Source organism: Mirounga angustirostris, unplaced genomic scaffold (genome assembly GCF_029215605.1).
Source record: "Mirounga angustirostris isolate CCGP_5_RB_7025 unplaced genomic scaffold, mMirAng1.0.hap1 SCAF_11, whole genome shotgun sequence".
Taxonomy (NCBI): domain Eukaryota; kingdom Metazoa; phylum Chordata; class Mammalia; order Carnivora; family Phocidae; genus Mirounga; species Mirounga angustirostris.
This window is the reverse complement of record NW_026991719.1, coordinates 93310581-93331578: the sequence shown is the minus strand read 5'-3', so window position 1 is coordinate 93331578 and position 20998 is coordinate 93310581. Positions and strand designations below refer to the sequence as shown.

Sequence of the window (20998 nt, the reverse complement as noted above, 5' to 3'; positions counted from 1 at the left end):
CTTAAGGGATCTATTTTTAACATCAAGCAGAATAACATTCACATTATAATGGTCCCAGAAGGAGAAGAGAGAGAGAGAGAAAAGGGGGCAGAAAATGTATCTGGAGAAATAATAGCTGAAAACTTCCCTAACCTGGGAAAAGAAACAGACATCTGGGTTCAGGAAGCTCAGAGAGTTCCAAACAAGAGGAATACAAAGAGACCCACACCAAGACACATTATAATTAAAATGTCAAAAGTTAAAGGCTAAAGAGAGAATCTTAAAAGTCGCAAGAGAAAACAATCTGTTAGTACAAGGCCACTTCCATAAAACTGTCAGCAGGTTTCTCAGCAAGAAGTTGGCAGGCCAGAAGGGAGTGACATGATATGTTCAAAGCACTGAAAGGAAAAAACCTACAACCAGGAATACTCTAACTGGTAAGGTTATTATTATTATGAAAGATAAAGAGCTTTCCAGACAAACAGAAGCTGAAGGAATTCATCAACATTAAGCCGGCCTTATAAGAAATGTTCAAAGTGTTCCTTCAAGCTGAAAAACAAGGGCACTTATTAGGAACAAGAAAAAATATGAAAGTGTAAATCTCCCCTCAAAAGGTAAATATACAGGAAGGATAGTGAATTAATCACTAATAAAGCTAGTACATAGGATAAAAGGCAAAAGTAATAAAAATAACTGTAAGAATTAGTTAAGGGATACACATAAAGATGTAGAATGTGACTTTAAAAACATAAAACATGTGGGGATAGGAAAAATGTAGAGTTCTAGGATGCATTCAACCTTAGCCTGCTATCAACTAAAATAGATTGTTAAATATCTAGACTGCTATATATGAGCCTTATGGTAACCACAAAGCAAAAATCCATAGCAGATACAAAAAAGATAATGAGAAAGGAATCTAAGCATAACACTATAGAAAGTCATCAAACCACAAGAAAAGAGAGCAAGAGAAGAAGAAAGGAACAGAGAGGAACCACAAAACAGCCAGAAAACAATGAACAGAATTACCATAAGTACATGCCTATCAATAATTACTTTAAATTTCAATAGATTAAGTTCTCCATTCAAAAGACATAGTGTACGAATAGATTAAAAAAACACAAAACACAAGACCCATCTATATGCTGTCTTTTATAAAGACTCACTTCGGATATAAGGACACACACAGACTGAAAGTGAAGGGATAGAAAAAGAGGTGTCATACCAATAGAACCCACCAGAAATTAGGGGTACCTATACTGCATTTAGACAAAATAGGCTTTTAAAAAAAAAGACATAACAAAAGACACTACATACTGATAAAGGGGTCAATCCACCAAGAAGTTATAATATTTTAAAATATTTATGCACCGAACATAGAAGGACCTAAATACATAGAGCAAATACTAATAGACATAAAGGGAGAGAAATGGACAGTAATACAATAATAGTAGAGGACTTGAATATCCCACTTACATCAATGAATAGATCATCCAGACAGAAAATTAATATGAAAACATAAACCTTAAATTACATATTAGACCAGATAAATATATATATACAGAATATTCCACTGAAAAGTAGCAGAATACACATTCTTCTCAAGTGCACATGGAGCATTCTTCAAGATAGATCACGTTAGGCCACAAAACAAGTCTCAATAAATTTAAGAAGACTAAAATCATATCAAGCGTCTTTTCCAACCACAATGGTATAAAACTAGAAATCAATTATAAGAAGAAAACTGGAAAAACCACAAATACAACATGGATGAATCTAGAGGGCATTATAACTGAAGTAAGCCAAAGTTAGAAAGGCAAGTACCCTATGGTATCATAGATAAAGAAGATGTGACACACACACACACACACACACACACACACACACACAGAGGAATATTACTCAGCCATAAAAAGGAATTAAAATGTTCCATTTGCCACAACATGGATGAGCCTAGATTACGCTAAGTGAAATACATTAGACAGAGAAAGACAAATACCATATGATTTCACTTATATGTGGAATTTAAAAAACAAAATAAATGAACAAACAAAACAAAATACTGTGTGATTCCATTTATATGAAGTTCAAGAACAGGTATTTAGCTATTGTGAGAGAAGTCAAAATAGTGATTATCTCTTGGGGCATGGTGTTGCTTACTGACTGGGTTACAACTGTGTGTGTATATATGTGTGTTTAAAAAATTACTGATCTAGGGCGCCTGGGTGGCTCAGTTGGTTAAGCGACTGCCTTCGGTTCAGGTCATGATCCTGGAGTCCCTGGATCGAGTCCCGCATTAGGCTCCCTGCTCGGCAGGGAGTCTGCTTCTCCCTCTGACCCTCCCCCGTCTCATGCTCTCTCTCTCTATCTCATTCTCTCTCTCAAATAAATAAATAAAATCTTTAAAAAAAAAATTACTGATCTAAAAAAACCTACTGATCTATACAATTACGATTTTTGCACTTCACTCTATGAATATTATACCTCAAAGCAAAATAGTAATCACCTAGAAATACAAACAATCTAGTGGAATATAGATTTTATTTATTTATTTATTCATTCATTCATTCATTCATTCATTCATTCAAGAGAGTGAGCACAGGAGAAGGGTGAGGGCCAGAAGGAGAAGGAGAGAGGGAATCTCAAGCATACAGATTTTATTTATGTATTTATTTATTTATTTGAGAGAGAGAGAGAGAGAGAGAGAGAGTGAGCACATGAGAAGGGTGAGGGGCAGAAGGTGAAGGAGAGAGGGAATCTCAAGCACATTCTGCCCTGAGCGTGGAGCCAATATGGGGTTTGATCTCATGACCTTGAGATCACGACCCTAGATGAAATCAAGAGTTGGATGCTTAACCAACTGAGCCACCCAGGCACTCCTAGTGGAATATAATAAGAAGATACAGAAAGGAAGGATACACACTTAATATACAGATTTTAAAGAACTTTATTTTTGGAATAATTTCAGATATACAGAAAAGTTGCAAAAATAATAGAGTTATCGTATCTTCCCATCCAGGTTTTCACATTGTTCATATCTTATATTACCATAATACATTTGTAAAAACAAATAAACAAATATTTTCACATTGAAACAAACAAATGGAGAAAAAAATGAACTCAAAATGGATTAAAAACTTGAATGTAAGACCAGAAACCATAATACTCCTAGAAGAAAACGTAGGTGGTAAGTTCCTGGACATTGGTCTAAGGGACATCATTTTGGATATGACTGTAGAAGCAATGGTAACAAAAGCAAAAATAAACAAATGAGACTCCATTAAACTAAAAAGCTTCTGCACAGGATAAGAAACCATCAACAAAATAAAAAAGCAACCTACTGAATGGGAAAAGATATTTCCAAATCATATATCCATTAAGGGGCTAATTTCCAAAATATTTAAAGGACTCCCATAACCCAACAACAACAACAAAACCCCAAGAAATCTGTTTTAAAAATAAGCAGAGGATCTGAAAAGCCATTTTTCCACAGGAGCATCCAGATAGCCAACAGATGCATGAAAGGATGCTCAACATCACTCATCATCAGGGAAATATGAATATGCCTCATAACAGCAGTGAGATATCACCTCCCTAATTATCAAAATAGCTATTATCAAAAAGAAAAAAAATAACAAGTGTTGGTGAGGATGTGGGGTCGTTATGTTGTACACACAAAACTAACATCATGCCGTATTTCAATTATACTTCAATTTAAACAATTGAGCTTTGATATGTTTGTTTCTGCATGGAAAGAAAACTCGCTTTGAGAAATTAGAAAAAAGTACACCTTTTAGACCAAAATTACATGGTCATTTTATAACTTTCTTTTTCCAGATCATTTAACTTAATTCAATCTCTTATACTTAAGACGATTTCTCTCAAGCATCTGTAAACTTTTGAGTCTTTTTTTCCCCCATACCAACAGGTAGATATTTCTGACCTCTGAAATCATAAAGAGATTTTTGGGACCAAATTGTTCATGACTTGCTTGTCATCCTCCCCTATCATCTACCTTCTTAAAATCCTAAAATACAATCCTGAGAGAAATTTCTCTGCATATATAAATCGATGCACTGTGTACTTACTTGTTTCCATGAAACTTTGGAAGGCTCTTTCAAAATTAGTGGGTTTGTGTGGTATGGAATCCCCTGGGGGACCAGGCCTAGGGTAGATGGTTTACTCTCATTTGGGGTATAGGGTGGCTCAGAAAAAGATTAGTTTTTAAGACATTAAATAAATAATACTTTAATTTCTGAGTACTTTCAATTTTCTTGGAATATAACACTTGACCAAATAGTTCGGTTATTATAACTTTTACAGTACACTGAAATATTGCACTTAAGAAAAAAAAAACTTTAATTTAAAAACAAACAAACTGTAAACTCTAAGATACTGAATCAATCATGTTACCTGTAAGTGCAGACAGTGTTATTTTGTCATGCCGATTTCAATCACATTTTTTTTAAAGGAGATAATGCCAACAATTATAACTAAAAGGATTTCCAAATATATAAATATAGGATTTTCATAACAATTCAAGAAGTGGGACTCAATTCAAATGACAAAAGTTCACTTTTTATTCAAAACGACAGCATGTGTCTTAGACACATTCCTTGCTGCCAATAAATCCCACAGTTCATTCTCTAAACTATTTTTAAAAATCTAGGTTAGTCAGGGTGTCTTTTGAGGGGAGAGGCAGGGTAAGGGAACCTAAGTGTTGTATGTGGTTCCTTCAGTTCTCAAATTAGAGTGCTCAATTTCACGTAAAATTTTTGGATACCACTTATAAGTGTGTTTCCATCATCTTTGAGTTGCCTTTTAAAGTTTGATGTCTTCCTAAGATATTTTCATGGACTCAGTTTTAATTCTTGCAGAACATATATTTTAAGGATACACAGCATTTAAGATACCAAGATTATACCAAAAGTTATTATAGAAGCACAGAATAAACTGGTTTGGAACTAGAACAGTACAGAAAAGAACATCTAGAGATACATAGACAAAGGACAATTAATAATTTTGAAAAAAAAAACTTACTTTCTCTATTCTGCTAGTTTTCTTCCAATCTCCTTAAATGCACTTTTAGCAATATTTTTCAAAAATTTACCAAAAAAAAAAAAAAAAAAAAAAGAGAGAGAGAGAGAGAAAGGCTAATTTCCTTTTTATACAAAAATAAGTAGCAGGCTGTTCTGACCCACACAGGAGTTTTTTTGGGTTTTTGTTTTGTTTTTTTTTTGTTTTTTTTGTTTTTTGTTTTTTTTGGTATTCTGTAAACAGTCTTTTTTTTTTTTTTTTTAACTCACAGTCCATTAAATTCTTTCCTTCTCTTCTTTTAGCAAACTTGTAACATCTATCTTTTAACAGAAGGAATTTTAAGCAAACAAGCCAGTCTTTTGCCTTTTCTCTCTCTCTGTTTCAATGCCCCTTCTTATTTTGATTTATTTTTTGAATTGCCATAAACAGCTAGTTACCACTGTTACCGGACAGTAACATATCCCGGATGAGGGTTTTGATGGAGGTTTTACCTACCAAGTGGACGAAAAATAATTGCTCTATCACTGAGGAGGAGACTGTGCGGAGGGAAGGGAGGCGAAGCAAAAGCTTTCCAAATCGCGTTGGTTGGTTGGAGTACTGGCTCCTAACGTATTGTTCCAAAGCACACTGGGACTTTTCCTGGAAGCTTTCCACATTGGCTACATCCGAGAGGCCAGGGGCATCTGAAGTGAACAGGACTATGGCTTTGAGGCAGCTGTACTCGGGGGGGTCGACGTGCAGAGCTTTGAACTTTTCCATTTGCTCTTGGAAAATCTTTACGTGGTCCATAAAGATGGACCCCTGGTTGGAGGATGACGGCGAGGTGTGTAAGCTGGTGGTGGCCAGGTACGGGATGATATGGAGGGGCATGGAGCACTGTGCCCAGTTCAGCATGAACAGGTCACACCAGGTGAGGCGAAGCAGGGCCACTTGGTCATTGATGGACAGGTCAGGGAACAAAGGCATCTTCCGGGCCCATTCAACGGCGCCGAAGAGCACCCGGGCAGCCTGTTCGCAAATGTTCTCAAGGGTCAGTACATCGTTGGGCTGCACGCACTCACTGCCGGACCCAAACAGGGTATAGGGCTCGGCATGGAGCAGCAGAGAAATATATCCAGACAGGTTAGAGCCGGAGTTGAGGGATTCCCTGTTGGTCATCACTAACTGCCCATAGGTTGGCTGGGCGAGCGGTCTCCCGTTCTTGTGCACTACTTCTCTTTTCATACCCACGTCGATGCACTTTTTGAAGCGGCAGTACTGGCACCGGTTGCGGTGGTGCCGGTCAATGCGACAGTCTTGGTTGGCATGACACGTGAAGTTCAGGCTCTTCCCCAAACTGCGCTTGAAGAAGCTCTTGCAGCCCTCGCATGTGAACTGGCCGTAGTGCTTGCCGTTGGATTTGTCCCCACATACCAGGCAATCGATGTGCTGTTGCTGCTGCTTCTGCTTCTCACCGCTAGAGCCACCACAGCTGCTCTGGTCGACAGCCGCCATTTCCGCCAATGTGCTGGCTGGGCCCCCTTGGCTGGGCGTCTGTGGCGGGTCCTGGGCACTGGGCTGCGGGCCTGGCTTGGGCAGCACCTGTGGGATCTGGCTGCCCTGCAAGCTGGGCATCTCATCCTGGGGGTCGGTCCCGGTGTTGACTACCGTTTCCATATCTGTGGAGGCCGCGTCGGTATTTCCTGCTCCCCTGGCTGCGGATGATGGCGGCTCCTGATCTCTGGCTCCGGCGCACTGGCTTTCGTGTGTGACTGTGCGACGGGATGTAGGAGGCGCCCCCAGGTGGCTCGGGGGCTGGTTGGTTGAGGTTGGTTAGTTTTTCCTTTTTTGTTTCTTTTTTGCAAAGTTTTATCAATTGCTTGTCTGGACCAGTGTATTTGTTTTATTTGTTTCCCTCGGCTCGGCATTGTTGATTTGAGGGCTTCCCACCAGGAGGGGAGGGGTGGGTGCCGGGGGTGAGGGAGTGGGAGCCGAATATGGAGAGAGAGGGAGGGTAGGGAGAACTGCAAGTGGATCGTCTGGCTTCAAGACAGAAATAGGAAACAAAAAAAAAAAAAAATTTTTTTTTTCCTCCGAAGATCTCACTTGCTTTCACTCTCTCCCTCCCTCTCTGGTTCACTCTTCCAGAAAAAGATTCTTACGGGTTTTTTAATTTGGGAAGACTGTTGCCCAGAAGTGGGTGACTAGTACAAATGCATGCCAAAGATTATATTTTTTGGCCGATGTCGACAGTTGTAATTGCTTTCATCATTTCCATTCCCTGTGGCTAATCAGACTGTTTTCTTGTTGTTGTTTTTGTTTTGTTTTGTTTTTTTGATTTTTTTTTTTTTTTTGGCCATAGTCACTTAAGAAAATGAAAACCGGAATAAAAAAGCAACCAAGGCTCTTTAGCAATGAAGACTTTTAAAGGAAAAGAGCAGAGGAAACTTTTTTCGCCAATAGAAGACCGTATAGAAAGTCATTTTGAGTGAGAAAGCTAGGGAGAAATAGGCTGCTACACTGCAAGGTGATTTCAGACCAACTAGGTTCAGAACTTCATGTAGTTTAACCTAGTGTCATCCATTTCCTACAAAACAAATTTATGAGAAGGGTTGGATGGCTTGGAGGCAAATCTCACCTCTGTCACTTAAAATATGTGTGATTTTGGGTATCTTTCTGGTGCCTCAGCTTTCTTATCTGTATGATATTGGATTGTATTACTAAAGGCAGCAATTTCAGGATCCATTTTACTGCTTCTTATATAATTTAATTGCTTCCAGTTTGGGGTAATTATAAGCATTACTGCTACAAATAATTCTTTTACACATATGTTGATGCTTAGTTGTAAGCCATTCTCTAGGATGTATACTCAACAATGGAAGTTCTGGATTATAGGGCATACACTTTTCTAATATTGCTATATAATGCTGTATTATTTTTCAATAGTTGTATCAATTTACATTCATTCCCACCACAGGGTATGAGTTCCTGTTGTTCCACATGTTTGCAACACAAGTATAATCACATGTTAATTTCTGCTGATCTAGTGACTATTTATTGGTATTTAATTGCGGTTTTAATTTCCCTGATTACTTATAAGTTTGAGCACCGCATATGTAAAGGTAATCAAATTCATTTGGATTTCTTTTGTGAAGTACCTCTTCAATTTTATCTTTTTGTCAGTTGCATTGTGTGCTGTTTTTTTTTTTTTTTTTTTTTTTTAATTGATGCATTGGGCACTATATTCCAAGACTATTCTCAACTAAATTTATAGCTTGAACTTTTTTGACCACTGCAAATCACTGTGTGTTCTGGCTTGTGGTTAAAAATGATAAAAAAGAGTTTCCTTCTCCAAGGCAACTCCAAGGTGCTTTTCCTTACAAACCATACGGATGAGAGTGTGGTTCAGGTTTACCCTCGCATCACGGTATAGTTCTGTAGGGTGCCAACTTAAAATGAGGATGATTGGTTTGTGTTCCTGTCTGCATACTTTCAAACTCCCTTGTTTAGCCAATATCTATTGGGCAAAAGTTGCTTCAATCCTGACCCTATGCCTGGGTTCCAACCTTGACTAAAATTTTGCCTTCATAATTCCTTACTATCTTGTTAGTTCTTTGATATGTACACACACACACACACACACACACACACACACGTATACACGTATATCTAATATGCTCGTTTGGTAGTGTTGTTCCAAAAAGCCTCGTCTGCCATATTTCAGAAAACAGAACTCATTGGTGAGTAAACCTATAAAATCCTGTCCTGTACCTCATGCCTCCAATTCTCTTACAAATAAGTTGACATCTAACAAAGGGAAACCAGGCTCAGAACTAGAGAGATTTTCATTAAAGTGTAGAATTACTTGAAATACCTGCTAGCCTTTGGCTATAACCATTCCCCCAGTGGCCTTCCAGAGTAGTGGTAATGTGAATCTGAATGAGCTCAGGGCCCCACTATCCATGAACAGCAGTTATCCTGCTTGAGTTTAAAGGATTCTTACTTAGAATAAGAAGCTGTATTAGAGATTTTATGTGCAAAACATCAATCCTGTTAACAGGTGCTTAACCTGCTTCCAATCTGCAGGGCACAGAAGAAAACATATTCTATGGTTCTTTTTTTTTTTTTTTTTAAGATTTTATTTATTTATTTGACAGAGAGAGAGACAGCGAGAGCAGGAACACAAGCAGGGGGAGTGGGAGAGGGAGAAACAGGCCCCCCGCCGAGCAGGGAGCCTGATGTGGGACTCGATCCCAGGACCCTGGGATCATGACCTGAGCCGAAGGCAGACGCTTAACGACTGAGCCACCCAGGCGCCCATATTCTATGGTTCTAATGAGTGTAGGGAAGGGAGGAAAAAGACTTGTTTTAGTATCTGCTCTCTACTGTGCCACATGTTATTTGTATGTGTATATCCACTTTGGGATTTAGTTTCCCTTCCAAAAGCTCAAGAAAATTACCTGTTTTCTCTACAGGGTTCTTTGAGGATAAATTGAAACATTGTGTATGATTGAGTTAAATATTTAAGATATCAACTACAGTCTTTGGCCCAAAATAACATATTTTTACTATTTGTGTTTCTTCTGTCCTTATAAGTTATCCACTGAACTAAACCGGATTCAGGTCTAGACACCCTTTATTACCTTAAAGGTCTATGCAGACAACTGAAAAATGAGGCTGCAACAAGAGGCAATTTGATCTTTTGCCAAATGTCTTCTGAAATGGAATCCCAGGGAGGTTGGTCAGTCTATCATTGAGGATGTAAGATTTATACACAAAACTTTTACTATTCTCTTTCCTCATTTGGCCCTATGTATATTTTATTCTCTATTTCTTTTGTTTATGCAAAGTCCAAAAAGATAGTAAAGAAAGAGAATCAGGATGGGAACTGGATTATTTGTCTGGAGCTTAAAGTTTTCCATCTCTGACCCGGGATAGCAAAGATTCCTACTACACAGCACACCTCTCCATCTAGGTCCCAGAGGGCCAGTCACTGCCTCTCATATAGGACACGTCATCTAGGTAGCTCTGTTTTCATAATGACAGACAAAAACTTTTTTTTTAAACATGGAAATGGTAACAAAAGTATATATATGTGTATATATATATAGTACACAAAAACACTAATCAAATATTATTCACAAGCTAGAAGCTGACTATTTGTAGCTGACTTAATGAGATATCTTATTTTTTTTCCTGTTCTTTGATCTCATTTTATTAAACTATCCTTCATTTGGGACACATTGTCAGAAGTTTCTGGCATGTGAACTTAAATATAATTTTCCTGATCACTTTTATTTAGGGCTTCCAAAATAACGTTCTACTGAAATAAATTCCTAAAAGTAATTTTATTTATACTATTAAGATATCCCACATATACCAAGTGCCAGATGTTCTTTAGACATGACCTCAAACCCTCAATGCCATCTCAGTTAGATATTTATTTCTGTTTTATAGATGAATAAATTGTTATTTAGAAATAAAAAGTGATTTACCCAAGGTGAGAAGATAGTAATGTAAGGATTTAAACCCATGTTCATCTGATTCCAAAGCCCACATTCTATAGCACTGTAACACCTCAAAAAATACCACTGAGATTTCGTGGTATTTCATGCTTATTGACATATGCATTGAAAGATGGACTGATGCGGCACTTCCAATACATTCCACTTGCATTATTAAAAAGCCTCTTTGGAAAAGGATTCTTATTCTAATTCTTACATCGACAGTACTACCCAGAAATGATGCAGTACATTATTTGCTGCCAAACATTTGCTGTCACGTAGACATAGGCATTATACATTTCTACATTTCATCTTATTTCCTAAGGGATATTACAAAACCATTATTTGCCCCAAGGATTTTAATTTTTTTTTAAGATTTTATTTATTTGCGAGAGAGAGGATGAGAGACAGAGAGCATGAGAGGGAGGAGGGTCAGAGGGAGAAGCAGACTCCCTGCTGAGCAGGGAGCCTGATGTGGGACTCGGTCCCGGGACTCCAGGATCATGACCTGAGCCGAAGGCAGTCGCATAACCAACTGAGCCACCCAGGTGCCCTGCCCCAAGGCTTTTAATTAGAAATGGATATCTCAGCTCTCCATTAGTTACTCTTAGTCAGAGTCACTGAATTTAGTCATTGCTGATTTTGAAATTTCTCCAGAAATTATTCAAGGCTGATGCTGAAAATTAGTAATTTTACCTAGTGACAATAAATTAGAAAATGCTAGACTAGTAACATTTAAATTATTCAAGTATTTTTTTAAATAGTGAGTAAGTTCCTTGGGGGCTAGGGCCCTGTTTATTCACCTCTATATTCCTAATGCCAAGTATGAAGCCTGATACAGAGTGAACTTTCAATAAATATTTGGCAACCTGAAATATTGATACATGATCCTAGAAGGTGTCTTCCAAGGCCTTATGAACTAATCAGAATGAGTCATTTAAGACATGAACATAAAATTAACTGGACTAGAATAGATGAAGTATGAATGCCGGGAAGGGCAATCAAGAAAATTTTCAGAAAAGACATGGAGATAATTTAACTTTGTAGTATCTAATCTCAACACTTTTTAATTATAGGGACTAGCAGAAACCCTTTTAAGGGTAGTTGTACATGTATTGCTCATTTTATTCATGGTCATTTTATTTATGTTTTAATGCCATTTTTAACATGGCAGATAGTAACAGGTAAATTTTTATCAATATATTAGTAAGTTTTTATCATAATGTTTTTGCTATCGTGTTTCTGCTTCATAGTATTTGTCATGACATTTTAAACTGTATCTATTTTTCCTTCACAAGTATTAGATAGCAGTGTGATAAAAATATATCTCTAAAAGTTACAGAGATAGAAGCTGTTGTATTTTTATTAAACTATTAGTAGAAGCATGCAATCCTAAAAAGTATATGTATACTTAAACTGGGTTTCTTTACTTTTCCTCAAAGTTGGGTTGACTTTGAGTATATTTAGAAAGTCTGAAAAGGACTGTTTATGAAGCAATTTGGTAGCTGGGAAAATGCCATCTGCCTTATGATAGTCATTTAAATGCTGCCATTGTGAGCCCTTTGCTCACCAGCTGATCATGGAGACGTGTCCCTCTACTGAGCTTCTGAACTATGTATTATGTGTTCAATACATTATTGCATCGTTAGCACATAACCCCACATTGTTCATTATCTCTTTATACAAATTTCTGCTTCCTACCAACACATACAAACACACACGTGTGTACATACAATTATATTATAAACTCTTGTAGGCAGAGTTTGGGATTAACACATTTGTATATCCCACTGTGTTTTGTTTGTTCAGTGCTGAAAAAGAGCAGATATTCAGTGTGTTTTATATTCATTGTGGCTTGGCACATGAGTTATAATAGTTTAATTATGACCTTTGTTTTCTTTGATCATTGTTAGAACATCTCCATCCTGGTGGCTAACTTGTTGTTGCTGGGCCCATAAGAGCTTCTTAAAGTGTTAGAGATAGTGGAATTTGAGCACAGGGTTGAGTGGGATGCAGGAGCTTCTGGGTAAAATAAAGGCTTTAATTTCATTTAGTTATATATTTTAGAAAGGATACAGAAACCAAATCTGATAGCTATAAAATTAGATGTACAAAGTGAAAAACATTTGGGCAATTATTTGATTTATTTAATGAGTTAATAAAGGAAAATGTTTAAATCCAGTCCCTGGATGAATTCTGTGGTTTCAGTTATCGGATTTGGCTGACTAAAAAATATAAGTGAATATGTAATTGCAGTTTTTGGAATGCACCTATAATATTGTTCGGCAAAAGTGATCTCCGAAAAATCAGATTAGTATCCCAAGAGCATATTGACAAACATAATCTTTATTGTTGAAAAAAGCTATGATTCTATGATATCTACAAAACTGTCTCCATTTTGAGATGATTTAAGAGCTCGTGCTCCAATCTGACAAAGACTACTCCAGGATTTAACTTTTAGAAATTATATATGGCTATTTTCAATCACACTACACAATTTTGCTTCAACTCCCTCAGAGCTCTCTCTCTCTTTTTTTTTTTGAGGTAGTTTCACTTATGAAACTGGTTCTTATTACAAAAAACAAGTAAAACCTGTTATAGTAATATTGCTTTATTTTGAAGTTTGAGTGGGAAGAAAGGGTAATATTTATTTCTTGTTAATATAGTCTGTATCTGTCTTTAATTTTGATTTAGAGTATTTCCATAAAACAAGTTATGATGGGAGAGGGAAAAAGGAAGTTCTTGGGGTACCTGGTTTTCAGAGTAAGGAAAGCAAAAAGGGTAAGCTCGGTCATTGAAGACCATCTCTGTTTATTGCACATATCTACCTAAGAAAGGCCTTAGAATAATCCTGTTTTTGAGATAAAAGCAATTTTAGAGAATCTAAGACAATCTTCTCATTCTACAAATCAGGGAAAGGAGGCTCAAAGCTAAGTGACTTCATCTAGATTACACAGTTATTGACAAACATGAAAATAGAAACTAGGGGGGCGCCTGGGTGGCTCAGTTGGTTAAGCATCTGCCTTTGGCTTAGGTCATGATCCCAGGGTCCTGGGATGAAGCCCCACATCAAGCAGCCGGCTCGGTGGGGGTCTGCTTCTCCCTCTCCTTCTGTACTCTCTGTCACTCTCAAATAAATAAATAAAATCTTAAAAAAAAGAAAATAGAAACTAGGCCTTCAATGCCCTAGTATCCCTTAGAATTAACCAATAAAAAGATAATGTAAAAATGCAGAATACAGAAATAAGAGTAATTCACCTAGAGTCTGGCATCACAAAGTAAACCCAAGTTACATTATCATGGTTTTTCTAAGAGCTCTGATACGCCCCTCTTCCAGCTTTTCTCCTATGACCTGGTACCTTTTTAAATTCATTCTTTCCAGCCTCAACTTTTGCTTCTTCTCTTGGATTCTAGGCTAACCTGGAAATAATAGCTGTTGTTGGACAAGGTCTTTGAACATGGGGAGAGTTGTTTTGTTGGACCAAAACTATAGTGGACAAGATCTTTGAACATAAAGAGGGTTGTTTTATAGGCCAAAAACTATAGTGATTCCCTTTTAGCCTATAAACATATGTAAGTCTCTCATCTGCAATTAAAGTACTTCCTTGACTTTCTTTTCCCTCTAATAAATATTACCTGTCCTGAGAGTCAGAACCAAGATTGTCTAAAAATTATTTCATAAAAACCAAATACAATGTATAGATCTTGTTTGGGTCCTAATTTAAATGAATAAACTTGTTTAGATCCTAATTTGAGTTAACTGGGAAAAGTGAATATAGATTGGGTAGCAGATGATATTCAGTAACCATTTTAAATTTATTAGGTAGCATAATGTTATGGTGCTAGTTTTAAAATGTCATTGTAATTAAAGATGTATAAAGAAGTATTTCCAAGGGCAGGACTTCCAGAATGGTAAAATGAGGACTTTGGGGGATCCTCTCTCACAAAAGCAATAAAAATATTTGCAAAATGGTGAAAATTGACCATTTCAGAATTTTGGAAAGTAAGTGGGGCCTGACTTGTTTTGGACCTCCATATGAAACTCCATCCCCACAGCACTGTATTTAGAGTCGTTTTCTTGAAACATTCTATTCCCAGAGCATTGTGGTTATTTGATGTGACTCTGAGTTCAGGTCTTCAGAAGAAGTCCTATTCATAGGATATTACTGAAACAATAGCAATAAGTTGGACTCAGTAACACTACAATTTCCTAAGGCTGTGAATTCATTGGAACCAACAAAAACCTGGCTAAAAATTAAGAAGGAATACCTCGGTAATAGGAATAAGACCAATATAGGGGATTTTAAAAAACTCCAACATATTCCAGGAGATCTAAAAAGCTGCACACGTGCATGGCTCTGCACATGCTTAAGAAAGCCCAGAGAAGACCCCAATAATTCAACTATTGCTGTCCTTGGCGCCCTGCTCAAATAAGAAGTAAAAGCTGAGATTAACATGTAAACTCTCCCAAATCTGAAGGTGCAACTTCACCCAAAAATCAGAGTGGAACAATAACTGGCTTAAAGCATTTAATGAAATATTTTAACCAACCATTGGCTAATCACAAACTATGCTGATCCAGGGGTAACTTCTAAGAAGCCAGGCTTAAAAATAAAAACAAGAATTAAAGGAAAAAGCTACCGGAGAAAATAGCAGCTACATATGGCAAGAAATACAGAATCTACAGAATTAATTTAGGAAAGTCACTAAAGCAAGCAGGAATAAGAAAGAAAAAAAAAAAAAAAACAACATCAACAACAAACACTGAGAATAGGGGGATCTGACTCTGAAGGTGTTACAATATATTATTTAAAATGTCCAGTTTTCAACAAGAAAATACAAGATACAAAGAAACAGGAAGGTATGGCCCATAAAAGCAGTCACTCTCTAGTGTCCTGGAGGAGGCTCAGATGTTCGATTGATTAGACCAAGAGTTTAAATCAGCTATGAAAATATGTTTAAAGAAGTAAAAGAGACTATTATTTCAAGAACTAGAGGAAACTATGATAATGTTTTATTGAATAGGTAAAATCTATTAAGAGATAAAAATTCATCTAAAATTAAAAAGTAAAAACAAATAGAAATTCTGGAGTTGAAAAATACAGTAACTGAAATTATAAATTCATTAGATGGGCTTAACAGAGGAATTCAGCAGGCAGAATAAGAATCAATGAACTTGAAGATAGGTCAAAAGAGATTATCCAGTCTGAAGAACAGAAAGAAAAAAAATAAAGAAAAATGAACAGAGTCTGTGGGACACCAACAAATGTATGCATAATTTGAGTCTTTAAAAGAGAGGGGAGAGAGATAGAGGCCGAAAAAATGTTGAAGAAACAATGGCTGAAATTTTCCCAAATTTGATGGGAAACATTAATTTTGACCTAAAAAGCTCAAGGAACACCAATTAGGATACATATTGGGAAGGATTACAGGACACTTCATAGTCAAACAGTTGAAAGACAAGAAGCAAATTATGAATGTAGCATGAGATAAATAACTCGACACATACGGGATGACTCAAAAAAGTTTAATAGCTGACTTCTCATCAGAAACCCCAAAGGTCAAAAGGTATTCGGGTGACATACATAATTCAAAGACAGCCAACAGAGAATTCTGTATTCAGTAAAACTATCCTACAAATATGAAAAAGAGGTAAAGACGTTTGTAGATAAACAAAAACAGAACTTGTCATCAGCATACTTGACCTACAATAACTACTAAACGGAATCCTTCAGCTAAAATGAAAGGCTAGATGGTAACTTGAATCTATATGTATTAAAACACTTCTCTTAAATGGTTTAAAAGACAACTACATAAACAATAATACAAAACTATTTTGATGTGTTATAATGTAGAAAGATGTAATTTGCATAACAATAATAGCATAAAGGAGGGGGAAGGAAGGAAAGTACACTGGAGCAAAATTTCTACACACTTGAAATTTAATATAAATCTTGATAATTTTTTAAAAAAGATTTTATTTATTTATTTGAGAGAGAGAGCTAGAGAGAGAACACAAGTTGGGGAGCGGGAGAAGCAAGCTCCCTGCCAAGCAGGGAGCTGGATGAGGGTCTCTATCCCAGGACCCTGGGATCATGATCTGAGCCCAAAGCAGATGCTTTACTGACTGGGCCACCCAGGTGCCCCATAAATCATGATTATTTTAAGTTAAGGCACACATTATAGGGAGTGACTGTTAATTTGTATAGGGTTTTGTTTTGGGGTGATGAAAATATTCTGGTATTAGATAATGATGATTGCTTGACTTCATGAATATACTAAAACCCACCACATTTTATACTTAAAAGGGGTGAGTTTTACAGTCTATAAAATGTGTCTTAATTTTTAAAAAAGAATGAAAATAAAAAGATGCATATTGTAAGCCCCAGAGCCACCACTAAAAAAGTTCCAAAAAACAGTAAAAAAATCAACAAAGGAATTTAAATGGTACAGTAGAAAATATCTCTATCATCTCTAGTTGACAACAAGGTAAAAAATTATTAAGAGCTTTCTGTGAGTAGCAGTAGTTAGTCTTTCAAAATTCAGAAAAATATTGGCATGGTGGTAGGAAATTGTGCGGAAAAACAGTGACTTTGAATTTGTTTCCAAATATGTCACTCTTTATGAAGTGTATGTGAGGGGGTTGGGTCCTTCTTTAAGGAAAAAATTTTAAACCTCTTGTATAATTTTTACTTATTAGTATATTGTTTTCAGGTCAACACATATGCATTTTTTTCCTGCCAGATTTGTTAAGTATGGATAATAACATCTGTAATGAAGGACTGCTCTAAAGTTTGGATGAACAATGAAAGTAAAAATATTAAATTAGAGAAACTGCTATTGTTTGTGTGACACAGCAAAGCCGACAGGGAAGAATATATAGGATTTGTGGTTAGATCCATACTCCCCCCCTGTACAACCTGAACTTAGGTTTCCTTATCTGTATAGGTAAATAATAGCACCCACTTTATGTAATTTTATTAGATTAAGTCATAAGGTTTGAGTAACATGTTTAGCATATACCTGGGCCCAAATATATATCATAGTTATCACTATAATTAGTCTTATTTTTGTTATTGTTATTGTTTTATAGCATATAGTAATTTCCTTAAGCCCATGATTCTGATCTAGTAGGCATGAATTTAAAAAATCAATAGGTAAGAAGTAAGGTAAGACAAGGTTTACCTTTGTCGTCTTATTGTTTTTCCTTTCTGTACTTTTATTTTTCCTATTAACTATCACCTTCGTGTACTGTTAAATTGTCTTTTTTTCCCAAGTATTCCTAACACGTGTCTGAAAAAAAATGCAGGAGGACATAAGGTAGGGCTACAAATGTCATATAATGGCATGTGCCATATCTTTTGAGATTCTTTGTTTATTTCACAGTAAAAACTAGATAGATCTTAATCACATTGTCACAATATTTTACATCAGAATTAAATACAGTCTTAGATTTCCTCACCACATTTTCCCTCTTTCATTTGGTTATTTATATTAATTAGAGTTTCATAAAGTGAAACTTTTGGGAGAATGAGCCACAGTAAAAGTTAATTCAGTAATTTGTCATAGTCTTTCATGCTAAAAAAATTACTTATGAAATGGTGGTCTTCAAAAATAGTTTTTATATTTTTAAATAAAATAAATTTGGGGGAAGTACTCATTTAACTTTCCCACTCTACTTAAACTACAAGACGTTTACCTTACTTCATTATAATTAAACCAAGAAAAAGATATATATTATATTATAATATTAAAACCAAGGAAATACTTCCAGAACATTTGTTTTAGTAGAGGTGGAAGCAGAGGGTTTTAATTTTCATATGCATATCTATCTAATTGTAGCCAGAGGTTTGATGCAATACTAAAAATATCTTAAAATTGTATTGAGACTTAAAGTTTACTAAATATTTTCAATTTCAGCTTTAATATTTACAAATACCTCTAAAGTAGATGCTAAGTGAGATAATGTAAGTTAAAATACTTATCATGATGGGTACACAATAAAAGCTAGTCATTCATAAAGGAGACTTTAATTCTGAGGCATATCTCTTGATTTTCCCAAAGTCACAATATTAGTATGGCATTGTTTGAGAGTCATTTGATCAAAAACGTCTAGCTAAAATACAGTATTTTTTAGTCAGGATTGGAGTTAAGGACATGAAAATACAAAATTCAAATATGTATATGATTAACATTAATATTTAGCTTTAATATAATTTTTCTATGAAGCAATTTTCTTTTTGTTGGTAACTAAGCAAAATATCATGTTTAGTGGAAATAGTTTGCTATCTTTATTTCTTACTCCAGTTGCCCTTTTAGAGAACACAAGGGTTGATTACAATGGTTTATATGTCCCACCCACTGGTGAAACTCATGTATATACAGAGATTGTAATCAGGTTTTTGAAGAAATGAAAATTAGACTTCAGTCTCCCCCATCATGAGAAATACTTCAAAGAACATAAGGAATGTACTTTTCATTATTTATCTACACTCTATTTTGGATGTTTTCCATGTGAAATTAAATACATTGAAAGTTAGCTTTAGCTATTAGCTTAATAGCACATATTTAGCTTCCTCCTCTGTACTTGTTCCTAAAATATGAAACCCAGAAAAGTTCTTTCTCCCTATAAATATGAAGGAGATATTAAACCGAGAATGTATGAGATGGAGTTAAAGTAAAATAGAAAAATAAGAAGGTGCTCAGTAAATATTAAATACCTTTCTTTTAGTTCCCCTTCAAGGCTTTTTTTCTACATAATTTTGAGGAGAAAATACTGTATGTTTTTTATTAGCTAGTCTAATTCTTTCAGGTTCTAAAAATGATCTTGATCTAGAATAAGGAAAGCTTTTGCTCTACAGAAGATGGTCTGACCCCGTTCTCCTATGTGTACTCTAAATACTAATTCAGAATACTTTCTTTTTTTTTTTTTAAAGATTTTATTTATTTATTTGACAGAGAGAGACACAGCGAGAGAGGGAACACAAGCAGGGGGAGCGGGGGAGGGAGAAGCAGCCTTCCGGCTGAGCAGGGAGCCCGATGCAGGGCTCGATCCCGGGATGCCGGGATCATGACCTGAGCCGAAGGCAGACGCCCAACGACTGAGCCACCCAGGCGCCCTCAGAATACTTTCTTTTCTGCTTCATTCTGAATAGGGTTAAAATCCACGGATACTGTGATCCCACAATTACATAGAAAGTAGAAATAAAAATCTACAACAGCTTGGGCTACTTTGTAATTGTATACACTTCCATAAAGACCCTCAAATATCTATGAACATGTAATTCAATAATAAAAATAGAGATAAACAGGTAATTAAAATTCTATCTCCACGACCTATTTTATTAACTATTTCTCAGTGAGAAAAATCTACAGTGTAAAAAAAATCTCATTCAACCTTGATTGTCTTGATATTCTTTTTAAAAGAAACAATGTCATTAAGTCATAGAAAAAAATCCATAAAGCGTGTTTTGGGGACTTAGTGTTATGTGAACAATGTGTAATCCCAATCATAGGCACATAAAAGTGTGTGTAAGATGAAACCCTGTTGAATGAAATAGTAATTCTTCTTTTCATCTCCCTATCATTCACAAAAGCACTATACTTCAAGCTCCATAATGATAATTTCAGACTCCAAGTAAGTAACTTGTTCAGTGACATCAGTAGGAAACTTAATTATAGAATCTCAAAACATAGAAGAACACCTAGAAAATACCTAGTTCAACCTCCTACTCAAAGCAGAAATTCCTTGTACAACCTTCAGTAATGGAGTGGTTACTCTCCTTGAAAGATAGAGCTTCTCATCAATAAAGACCGTTTTATAGAACCCTAATCTGCTTCTTTCGTTATCTTTTACCATTTATCTGGCTCTCACCTTTTGAAGCTATACGAGCATGAAAATGTTTCTACTATTTGAAGATATATTCTGCCCCTCCCTCACTTCTCAATTCTATTTTCCAATCACATGGCAGCAAAGGCATTGAAACGTGAGCTTTTGAACTATGTGTCTAAGAGGGTGTTTAGAGTCTGAAATGCACTGAAATGAAATGATTTTGAACAAAGCTATGGTTCTAAAAGAGTGTCTAGTAGCTGGGACCATGTATAGCACTAGTGAATGTACAGTTAACTATTAACTATTATTATCACTCTAGAGCTTGGAGAAATTACTCCTGGATCTACAAGAGATTATTTTTTTTACTTATGTTACTTATGTCTTTAGAACCATATCAAGACAGGAAGCATGAATCAGCATTTGGTTGAAGTCTTCAGGAACATAGCATGGGCCACCTTTTTTTTTTTTTTTTTAAAGATTTTATTTATTTATTTGACAGAGACACAGCGAAAGAGGGAACACAAGCAGAGGGAGTGGGAGAGGGAGAAACAGGCTTCCCACAGAGCAGGGAGCCCAATGCGGGGCTCGATCCCAGGACCCTGGGATCATGACCTGAGCCGAAGGCAGACGCCTAACGACTGAGCCACCCAGGCGAGCATGGGCCACCTTT

The 20998-nt window shown here is 36.1% G+C and overlaps 2 protein-coding genes across 2 annotated transcripts in view; both read right to left on the bottom strand.

The window, feature by feature from the left end:
* The window catches only part of HTR2C (5-hydroxytryptamine receptor 2C), a 131332-nt gene that overhangs the window by 79185 nt on the left and 31149 nt on the right, over positions 1–20998 (bottom strand). The gene's annotated exons all lie outside the window — the stretch shown is intronic.
* On the bottom strand, positions 5443–6669 carry LOC123836406 (COUP transcription factor 2-like). The gene has a single exon (XM_045865419.1). The coding sequence runs from the start codon at positions 6667–6669 to the stop codon at positions 5443–5445; it is 1227 nt and encodes a 408-aa protein (XP_045721375.1).